This window comes from Lactuca virosa, chromosome 4 (genome assembly GCF_052849685.1).
Source record: "Lactuca virosa cultivar CGN04683 chromosome 4, Lactuca_virosa_CGN04683_v6, whole genome shotgun sequence".
In the NCBI taxonomy this organism is placed as follows: Eukaryota; Viridiplantae; Streptophyta; class Magnoliopsida; order Asterales; family Asteraceae; genus Lactuca; species Lactuca virosa.
The window spans coordinates 462152211-462164357 of record NC_136429.1 but is presented as its reverse complement, the minus strand read 5'-3'; the positions used below and the strand labels follow the sequence as shown (position 1 = coordinate 462164357).

Sequence of the window (12147 nt, the reverse complement as noted above, 5' to 3'; positions counted from 1 at the left end):
TTTAGAATCAACTTTTCATGCAAGCAACCACAAAATTCACACGAAACTCACCTTGTTGGCGTAGGTCTTAACCAAGCTCGTCACGCTACACGCACCCTACATTCCAACAATAAATTTTCCTAAGGCAACATCCCTAGATAATATCCTCAACATCCGTTTCGGTTCCATCACACGCGTGTCTCGTTCGGCCAATAATAATTGTTATCTATTCACTTTATTAGAAATATATACATATATATATTTTCGGCCTGGATATGCTAATATTCCCAAAATATTAATAAAAGTAATATTCCAAAATAATTAACAAAATAATGCTTTCCTCGATAACCAAAATCTTTACTTAAAAGTACCAAGACGTAAATATAATGATTTCACATACTTTTTTTTTGTTATGGTTTAAATTAAGAAAATAAAATAATGAGGGCTGAAAGTGGACTTTTAGAGCGATGACCTTAGTAAAAAAAACATAAGGACTAACATATTACCACTAGTCACGTAATTTTCGTTTTAACCTCCAAAAAAGGAAGGATGTCACGTAGTTCTTGAATTTTGTTGCAAAATGGAATCAGTAAATTGTTGAAACTATAGGGGCTAAAATTGCAACTAACAAATTAAAAAAAAGGAAGGCTCAAATCGTGAGATTCAATGTGCCACCACAAATTATTTATTGTAATAAAATATGATTTAATATTTTTGAATGCAGTTGTTTTCTGACCCACCCAACAAAAGAACCCGAAATGCCTTCTTCTTAACCCGTATACATATATTTTTTTCTGCCATTATTAAGCTGCTACAGCTCCATATATTACCAAATTTTTTTGAATAATTATATAAAATCACCATTAATCTTCTCCACCTCCCACTAACATGTAACCATAAACAATTTTCAGAAAAACGACTGAAATCAACATATATTCAAACTTTCTTTTCTAAAATTATATTATTTCAATTTTCCACCTATTAGATAACAATTGGCCTGAACTGATGGAACCAGAACACGAAATGGAGATAGATATACTTAATCAAAAACTATATCAAACTAAAATCAAGGAATCATACCTTAATTGCTAGAAAACTTCGAAAATCCCCAAGAACTTCTAGCTCGTACTTCTCCTTCGATTCTCAGTCTATTTCCAGAATTCTTGTGGGTTTTCACTCGATTTTACATGCTATATATAATGCCTAAGTCCATAACTGAGGAACCCCTTTCATATGCTCGGATTTACAGCCCTATTGAAGATGACGGTTTTTGCCATTAATCTACATAATTCTCCACTAATTACCTCATTATTCCTTGAATTAATCATTTTATTATAATGATATAATATAATTACATGTATATTTCTATATCTTAAATTTGAGTTATCACAAACTTTCCCCCTTAAAGGAATTTCGTCCTCGGAATTTGAATTAAGCAAATAAATGAGGGTATTTAGTTATCATGTCTCGCTCGGTCTCGCATGTTGCATCTGAACCTTTATGATACTTCTACTGAACTTTCACTAGTGGTATCTCCACATTCCTTAACTTTCTGACCTTTCGATCTATAATCGCGACGAGTTCTTCTGTATATCGAAGCTTCTCATCAACCTTAATTTCTTGAAGTGGCACTTCCATGGCGGCGTCCGCTATACACTTCTTTAGATTAGAGACATGAGACGTGCTATGAATGCTCTGCATTTCCCTTGGTAGCTCCAATCTATAGGCCACCTCTCCAACTTGTTCCTTAATTATAAAGGGTCCAACGTAGCGAGGACTTAACTTCCCCCGCTTACCAAAACGCACAACGCCCTTCCATGGGGACACCTTTAACATAACTTTATCACCAACCTGAAACACTATTGGCTTTCTCCGCTTATCTGCATAACTTTTCTGTCGATCCTGAGCAACCTTAATGTTATCCCTAATCACCTGGATTTTGTCGGTAGTTTGCTGAACAAGTTCAGGTCTAGCCAACTGTTTCTCCCCCACCTCATTCCAACATAATGGAGTTCTACATTTCCTACCATATAGAGCCTCATATGGTGCGACTTTTATACTTGCATGATAGCTATTGTTGTAGGCAAACTCAATTAACGGCAAATGAGTTTCCCAAGACCCTCCAAAATCAATAACACAAGACCGTAACATATCTTCCAAGGTCTGTATTGTCCGTTCACTTTGCCCATCTGTTTGCGGATGGTATGTCGTGCTCAATTTTACTCGAGTGCCCATTTCTCGTTGGAAACTACCCCAAACAATAGATAATGGAACTCCGTGCAGTTTCACTATCTCGTCAACGTATAATTTAGCTAGCCTTTCTAACGGGTACGTCTCCTTAATCGGAAGGAAATGCGCCGTTTTGGTTAATCTATCCACGACTACCCAAATCACGTCATAACCTTTTGGTGTCCTTGGTAACTTAGTCACAAATTCCATTGTGATGTGATCCCATTTCCACACTGGAATCTCCATTGACTGTAACTGACCGTATGGCCTTTGGTGCTCAGCCTTCACCTTTAAGCACGTCAACCACCTTTCAACAAAATAGGCTATATCCTTTTTCATCCCTGGCCACCAGTAAGATTTCCGTAGGTCTTGATACATCTTGTTTGTTCCTGGATGGATTGAGTACTTTGACATGTGCGCTTCCTTGAGAAGTAAGTTATGCACTTCACCCACTCGTGGTACCCAAACCCTTCCTTGAAAACACTTCAAGCCACGACTATCCTTTTCCAATGATTATATTACTCCCACCACTCCTTCACTTTTCCACTTCTCTTCCTTCGATGCCTCCTCCTGACTCTTTCTCAAATCATCTAGTAAGCTGGTGGTTACCCTAATCTTCATCATTCGAATCTTAGGTGGTTCTCTTCTTTCCTTACGACTTAGTGCATCAGCTACAGCATTTGCCTTCCCTGGATGGTACAATATCTCACAATCATAGTCTTTTAATAGCTCCATCCACCGTTGTTGTCTCATGTTCAAATCCTTCTGATCAAACAAGTATTTCAGACTCTTGTGATCAGTGAAGATCTGACACCTTGTCCCATACAAATAGTGTCTCCAAATCTTTAAAGCGAACACTACTGCAGCCAACTCCTTATCATGCGTAGGGTATTTACGCTCGTGAACCTTTAACTGTCGCGAGGCATAAGCAATCACCTTACCGTTTTGCATCAAAACACACCCCAAGCCTAACTTGGATGCATCACTATAAAAAACAAAGCCATCATTGCCTTCTGGTAAAGATAATACTGGTGCACTGCTAAGCTTTTCCTTTAAGACGTTAAAGGCATTATCTTGCTCTGGCTTCCATTCGAACTTCACATTTTTACTTGTCAGGGTAGTTAGCGGTGCAGCTATGCTCGATAAGTATTGTATAAACCTTCGATAGTATCCTGCCAACCCAAGAAAACTTCGAACTTCTGATGGGGTTCTTGGTGATTCCCATTTTTCAATCGCCTCAATCTTTGCTGGGTCCACCTTGATACCGTGTTCGCTTACAACATGTCCCAAAAACTGGACTTCCCGAAGCCAAAACTCGCACTTCGAAAATTTGGCAAATAATTTTTCTTTCCTCAATAAACTAAGTGTTATCCGCAGATGTTTCTCATGGTCTGCCTTACTTTTAGAGTATATCAAGATGTCATCGATAAATACAATTACAAACTTGTCTAGGTATGGCTTGCACACCTGGTTCATCAGATCCATGAATGCAGCTGGTGCATTGGTCAAACCAAATGGCATTACTAAAAACTCGTAATGACCATACCTAGTTCGAAAGGCTGTCTTCGACACATCTTCTTCTCTGACTTTCAGCTGGTGATACCCCGACCGCAAATCGATCTTTAAGAAGTAACTTTCCCCCTGGAGTTGATCGAATAGGTCATCAATTCTCGGTAGTGGATACCGGTTCTTTATAGTCACCTTGTTTAACTCCCTGTAGTCAATGCACATTCGCATTGTCCCATCCTTCTTCTTGACGAACAGTACCGGTGCACCCCACGGTGAGGTACTGGGCCGAATAAAACCCTTGTCAAGCAAATCTTGCAACTGAGCCATCAACTCCTTCATTTCGGTTGGTGCTAACCGATAGGGCGCACGAGCTATCGGTGCTACTCCTGGGGTAAGATCGATTCGAAACTCCACTTGCCTATCCGGTGGCAAGCTAGTTAGGTCATCAGGAAACACATCTTGGAACTCACGTACAACTGGTATATGTGTTATTTCAGGCTTGTCCTGCTTGGCATCGAGAACATATGCCCAATAACTTTGACACCCTTTCCTTAGATAACGATTTGCCTTAGTCACTGATATTAAAATAGAGTCCTTAACTCGCCGATCACCATAAATCTTTACCATTCCTTTTTCTGGCACCCAAACTTGAACAATCCTATTTTCACAATCTATAATCGTTTGATTTTTCGACAACCAATCGATCCCTATAACAATACCAAAATCACTTAGGGCTATAGGTAATAATTTTAACGGTACCACACCACCTTCTATTTCGATAGAGCAATCATCATATTCCTCTCTTACTACTACCCAATGATCGTCAACAGTTTCAATTTCTAAGGCATGTTCTAGAGTCTTTGCATTTCTACCCAGGTTTTTGCAAAAAGTAGTAGACACAAAAGATCTATTTGCACCATAATCAAATAACACCCTAGCATGAATTGAGTTTACTAGGAAAGTACCTGTCACCACATCCAGGGTCTCCTGAGCCTCCTGAGCCGTCATGCGAAAAGCTCTAGCTTTTGGTCTACCAGTGTCAGCCTTTTTATCCGCCGACCGATTGCCTGTTATTCTGCCTTGATTGTTGTTACCTTTACTCTGGGGACATTTCGACTTAATGTGGTTAGGGGATCCACACCAGTAACATACCCTTCCTGTCTTACATTCTGTGGCTATGTGCCTTGGCTTCCCACACTTGTAGCAAACTTTCTGATTCATGTTACACTCCCCCTTATGATAACAGTTGCATTTCGGACATTGCTTTACTCCAGAGCTTTGATCAACCTTACGTTCTTGCCCTGAAGTCTTGCCTTTCTTCAAATCATTATTCGTACCATCCCATTTTCTTTTCCCCAAAGCCCTGTCTTCACCTTGACGATTCTTCTCACGTTCGCGACCTTCTGCAGCATCAACAGCAGACTGGAAAGTACCCGCTTTTTGAATTTGCACAAATTCACGGATAGCTGTTCTCAATCCCCATATATAGCGTTCCACCGTTCTTTCTTCTGTAGAAACGTAAAATTCGGCAAACCTGGCTTTCTCCGTGAACTTAGTGGTGTACTCTCGCACAGTCATATTCCCCTGTTCCAACCTCAAGAATTCTTCCTCCAACTGTTTAACCGTTGTACGAGGGCAAAACTTTTCTTTAAAAATTCTTAGGAACTCATACCATGACATATTCTTGGCCGCCTCACGCCCCCTAACCTCCTTCACCATGCCCCACCAATGTATTGCCTCCCCTTTTAACATTGTCGCACCATAAATCACCTTGTCCTCATCCGCACACTTGCTAGTATCGAACGTTCCCTCAATCTCCATGATCCATGTTGATGACAAAACGGGATCAATTTCTCCGTTAAAAATGGGTGGCTTGCAATTCATGAACGTCTTGTAACTACAACCCCGCCGATCGTGGTTGCCATGATGCCTTGTGGGTTGTGCAATACTTGGTTCACGACTCATATTTGGTGTACTGTACTCGTAGTCCTCTTCACCTCCACCCAAGTTACCTTCATACTCACCCATTATTGCTTCTCGTGCCTGAGCAACTACATCTGGTAAGGTGCCTCGAATTGCTCGAGCAATCTCATCAGCCAACTCTTCTCTAGTAATCGTGTTTGCCGCACGACCCCTTCCGCGACCTCGACCTCGACCTCGACCGCGGTGGGATCCGGAGCTTCCATGGGCCGATTGTACATGTATCGGTGCTGTAACAGCTCCTCGGCCTCTTCCTCTACCCCTACCTCTTCCTTGGCCCTGTCCACGACTAGCATTTGGGATCAGTGGGGTTTCTGGTACATCTCCTGGTGCTCTAACATAAGCTCCAATTGGGATGCGTTCTTCCTCCGGAGTGACCCTAGTGAACCTCCCAGATCTTCGTGAAGACATATTAACTACATATTTATGTTTATAACACAATAAGTATAACAAACATAAATTTTATTCCATATTATTAAAACTTCAAAAATAGACATATGTCTTGTTCACATCAAGTCACTTAAGCCAACAACCAAGAGAAAATAAAAAAAGACAAATCATTTTACTCCTACTTTCTACTTTTTAAAAACGATGTCATCATATTTCAATATTCTCTTTCCCTCCTTCAAGTACTACCTTATCTTTTTATCTTTTCGATCTCCGGGACCACTTTGAATGACCAGCACCTCGGCCTGAGGTGGGTCTCTTCCAACCACCTTATCTAGGAATCCGTAAGTTGTGGCCTTGGCTTGTTTTGCCCGAGCCACAAACCCTTCCCACAACTTAGTGATAATGGGTTTCCTTAGCTCCAACACCTCCTGTTCCAACCTTCGTATCTTGCGCTTACTTTTCTCAGCGGCCTCAACACGTATTTGGTTCTCCTGTACGAGCCTTGACCTATGCTCATCTATCTCTTCAATCTTTCTTTTCAAACTGTGAATCTCGAGCTGTGCCTGTGGCATTTCATCTTTATAAAGTCGCTCCCAATAGGTACCAGGACTAGTTGGCGTATACTCCACATAGGGCATATGAAACGTTTTGTATCTTTGTTCCACTTGGTACTCCACGTGATTTCCCTCGGGTTCCTCCTCGGGGTCTTCTTCGGGTTCCTCATCAGGGTCTTCCTCGGGCTCCTCCTCAGGATCTTCGTCGGGCTCCACCTCAGATTCCACATCCTCGTCTTCTTCATCCCGCTCAGAGAGGTTGAGTGGAGTCTTTGGTTCCAAACTGCCTTCCGAATCAGAGAGCTCTAATTCGGCCTTCAACTTCTCGTGGGGAAGTAACCCACTAGTACCCTCAACTGACACCCCACCATCGACGATTGCCTTTCCATGATCCATAGTACCTACAAACGAGACGCATTCCAGATTAGGCGATGTACCGCTCCTCCCGTTTAAGCTTAGGCGTTTAAACAACGACTAATCTGCTTAAACAACTCTCTGATACCAACTTGTAACGCCCCAAATTTCAAATACCAATATAACTTAACATAGTCCCAAAACCTCCAAAATTTAAGATTCAAATACTAATGTAATTATTAATAATAATAATAGCGGAAGCAAATAGAAATTTAAGTAAACACTTGGTGCGCTACGTCTTCCTCAAAACTTGTCGCCTTCTTCAAGTCTGAACTTTATCATTTCCATTCCCGCTGCCACTTGCTACATTATTTCCTGGGTTGCGTGCATTTAAAGATTCTAATGGGTAAGCCTAGGGCCTAGTGAGTTCGTGGTTTTCATGCATATTGACGTCAATAAAATAAAAATAAATGCAACAATTTATCAAATATAATTCTTTTCATTTCTTTCCACCCTTGGTGACACATTAGGGAACTACTGTCGTTTCCAGGGAACAAGTCCCTCCGCCGGGCACAACAAATATGCTTACGGCTAGATAAACAGAGCGTAAGCTCTCCGCCGCGTACTAACACCCTGTACGACGACTAATAATAAGACCGTGTAAATACACCTGTTCCCTATATATATGTCACCCACCATTTTCACCATTTTATATGAAATAATTCACAAAAATTTCACACAAATATCCATAGCAATAACAACAGTAACATATAATTGCAAATAATTTAGAATCAACTTTTCATGCAAGCAACCACAAAATTCACACGAAACTCACCTTGTTGGCGTAGGTCTTAACCAAGCTCGTCACGCTACACGCACCCTACATTCCAACAATAAATTTTCCTAAGGCAACATCCCTAGATAATATCCTCAACATCCGTTTCGGTTCCATCACACGCGTGTCTCGTTCGGCCAATAATAATTGTTATCTATTCACTTTATTAGAAATATATACATATATATATTTTCGGCCTGGATATGCTAATATTCCCAAAATATTAATAAAAGTAATATTCCAAAATAATTAACAAAATAATGCTTTCCTCGATAACCAAAATCTTTACTTAAAAGTATCAAGACGTAAATATAATGATTTCACATACTTTTTTTTTTGTTATGGTTTAAATTAAGAAAATAAAATAATGAGGGCTGAAATGTGGACTTTTAGAGCGATGACCTTAGTAAAAAAAACATAAGGACTAACATATTACCACTAGTCACGTAATTTTCGTTTTAACCTCCAAAAAAGGAAGGATGTCACGTAGTTCTTGAATTTTGTTGCAAAATGGAATCAGTAAATTGTTGAAACTATAGGGGCTAAAATTGCAACTAACAAATTAAAAAAAAGGAAGGCTCAAATCGTGAGATTCAATGTGCCACCACAAATTATTTATTGTAATAAAATATGATTTAATATTTTTGAATGCAGTTGTTTTCTGACCCACCCAACAAAAGAACCCGAAATGCCTTCTTCTTAACCCGTATACATATATTTTTTTCTGCCATTATTAAGCTGCTACAGCTCCATATATTACCAAATTTTTTTGAATAATTATATAAAATCACCATTAATCTTCTCCACCTCCCACTAACATGTAACCATAAACAATTTTCAGAAAAACGACTGAAATCAACATATATTCAAACTTTCTTTTCTAAAATTATATTATTTCAATTTTCCACCTATTAGATAACAATTGGCCTGAACTGATGGAACCAGAACACGAAATGGAGATAGATATACTTAATCAAAAACTATATCAAACTAAAATCAAGGAATCATACCTTAATTGCTAGAAAACTTCGAAAATCCCCAAGAACTTCTAGCTCGTACTTCTCCTTCGATTCTCAGTCTATTTCCAGAATTTTTGTGGGGTTTTCACTCGATTTTACATGCTATATATAATGCCTAAGTCCATAACTGAGGAACCCCTTTCATATGCTCGGATTTACAGCCCTAATGAAGATGACGGTTTTTGCCATTAATCTCCATAATTCTCCACTAATTACCTCATTATTCCTTGAATTAATCATTTTATTATAATGATATAATCTAATTACATATATATTTCTATATCTTAAATTTGAGTTATCACAAAGAAGATGGTGCTGATTTTGCAGGGAGATGCTTGGTGGTGACAGCTGGAGTGTCACAAATGAGGGGTTATACAACCGAAGGCGAACGTGAGGAGGAGAATCTGAAGGAAGACAAGTGTTTCACTGCGAAACCTATGAGCGAAAGGATCAATGACTGCGATCAGTTGATCAGAAAGGTACAATCTATTTTCGAATCACTTAAAATACCTGTAACAAACTATGAAAAAGAATTAAACGAATTCAAATTCAAATTTTCTAATTTAAGCGGCAGTCTAATGCAAACACGCCTCTCAAATGCTAACCTAACCGATCAACTTAGCAGGGTGACATCCAAGAATGAGGTGCGAAGGATGCGGATAGAGAAGACAGAGTTAGAGTTAGTTAGGACGAGAGATGAAGTCATTTATTTACAACGCGATAACTTGAAAATTATGAAACAAAGAAACATTTTTTGTTTGATTGCCAAACGTTTATATACAAATATAACTCAATTGCATTTAGATTGTGAAATTAGCAAAAAGATTCACAAAATGATTTTGCCCTTCCTAGAATTAAAGGAGGACGAAGTTGATGTTGATGGTTATAACTGTGAATCTATTGTTTCTTCAGATAATATCTCTGACACTTACAGGGTTGGTCTGGACAAAATCGAGTCCTTTATCAAGTCCAAAGACCATAAGGACATGCTCAAAAATCTTTTGGACGAGAATGATAAATTGAAAATCAAGACCGAAACCATGCAAAAATTTGACTCGTTGAATGCCAAGTTAAGTTCAGAAAACAAAATAAATGTTGAGAATACTTCTGAATTTGACGAGGACAGTGATATGAGTGAAATTTCCGTAGAGGATATGGTTGACTGTTCTGAATTTGTTAAAAGCGAAACCGAACCCACCAAAGGTCTTATATCTGAGAATTCGGTTGAGTTCGCTCGGATGTCCCAAGATAAATCCAAAACTCTGAAACCGAAAGCAGTGGTTTACCAAAAGGTACAAACTGTACCAAATCAGGTATACACCACGACATGGGTTACTCAGAAACAAACAGCCGAACTTACAGCCATTGTAAACGAAGATAACGCTGGTGGTTGTGATAACTATTTTTGGTCTGCCCCAATCGACAATGCAGATGAGACTGTCGGTTTATCAGAGAGAACCTCATGGAGGGTTAAAGGCAGATATGTGGCGGAACCACTCAACAAGTCTACAAGCTTTGACGTACCAAGCACAAGTGGTACCAAAGAAATTCCAAGCGAACCTATATCGACTGCAAGCGAAACCTCTTCTTTAAAGAGCGAAACTCAAGCTGAGAGACCAAAGCCGAGGGCAAACATACACAAGTCTCAAGAGTAGCTTGCTGAACAGAAACGCCAGCGAAACAGAAGATATCAAAAGAATCTTAATGAAAGAAAGCAGTTTTGGAACTCTCAAAACTCCAGTTATGTTCACAAAGAAAAGGCGTCAAATCTCAAGGCGAAAGCAGGATCGAAGGCTAATTCAGAACCGTGCACTCACTGCGAATCCTGCAGTCAAGCGAACCGAAAGCCTAGTTTCGGTCCCAGAACAAATGGTGACAAGAACCGAAAGACTGGTTTCGCTCCCAAGACAAGTCTTGATAAGAACCGAAAGACAAGTTTCGGTCCTAAATACCATCCTCCTCATTCTCAACCAAAGCAGAATCCTAACAAGGATGTCAAGGATAGTAAGGGAAAAGGAAAGCTCGTATCTGAAGAAAAAAATGCAAACAAAGAAGACGTCAGCTAACCCTAGGAATCACAAAAACAAGTTTATTAAAGATCAAAACAAAAATCCTAAATCTGATTTAAACAAATTCAAGGTTTTTACCATCAAAAGGAAAGATAAAACCACATTAATAAAAATAACTTATATGGTTGATCTTTCTATTGCAATTCCCTATTCTGTAAAAGGCTCACGTGGACCCAAGCAAATTTGGGTTCCTAAATCTGCTTGATTTTTGCAGGTTATAAGTGACGAGCAAAAACCACTGCTCCCTATACTCCACAGCAAAATGGCATAGTTGAAAGACGAAACCGTTCGTTGTGTGAAGCAGTCCGTACCATGCTAAGTTTCTCTTCTTTACCTCTGTATTTCTGGGCTGATGCAATTGCTGCTGCATGCTATACCCAAAACCGAACCTTCCTCAACAAAAGATTTTCCATTACTCCATACGAAATCTTGAATAATCGCAAACCAAAGAAATGGAAAGCGAACATCAAGGACCCTACATCGAAAATTATCGATGAAGCAGCTAAACTTGAATACTATGTCATGCCATTTCTTTAGCAAACTTGAGATCAAAAAGCTGCTTTCGTCGTCGGAATCGGAAACGTGCCCGAATGTAGGGTCTTCTTCTCCTTCGGTTTCGTACTCGGTATCCTCTCTGATTGGGTCTTCGCTTGCTAAAGAGGCGCTGGATGCTCCTGATTTGCTGCTCTTCTTCTTCCCAAAAACCGTCTTCAAGCTAGACAAAGGCGATTTCTTGGGTGTATTCGAGCTTTCAACGTCTTTGCCTCTGTTTTTCCTCAATGCGGATTCCGGGTCTTCAAAAGGGGGAATCAGTGGAGTGTTGGATCCTCTGGTCATGAAAAGCCTGCAACAGAACAAGAAAAACGCGTAAAAAGAACAAAAGATGAAACAGAACTAAAATAAAAATTAAACTGTCAAACAGCAGCGAACTCGCCGAGTAGGGTCGATTGCACTCGGCGAGTAGACTGTCTAAAACTCAGAAATAAATAAAATTAAATAGAAACGACTAAAAACTAATAACAACTAAAACTTAACCTACTTACGGAATTACTGAAAAAAAATTACTTTGTGCAAGATAAACTCACACAAAGGATCGATAAAACTAGGAATTAGATTTAATTTTTGAACCGTTCCCCGGCAACGGCGCCAAAAACTTGATGTGTGTGAAATGCACTGGTTTTATTCCTACTTTAAAATGATAAATTTAGCACACAAAGGCAGTGAACCTG

At 39.5% G+C, this 12147-nt stretch overlaps 1 protein-coding gene across 1 annotated transcript; it reads right to left on the bottom strand.

Annotated features, from left to right (window-relative positions):
• Nucleotides 1-2721: 2721 nt before the first annotated feature.
• LOC145106803 (uncharacterized) lies at nt 2722-6108 on the bottom strand. The gene has a single exon (XM_079043735.1). The coding sequence runs from the start codon at nt 6106-6108 to the stop codon at nt 2722-2724; it is 3387 nt and encodes a 1128-aa protein (XP_078899861.1).
• Between the last annotated feature and the right edge of the window lie 6039 nt (nt 6109-12147).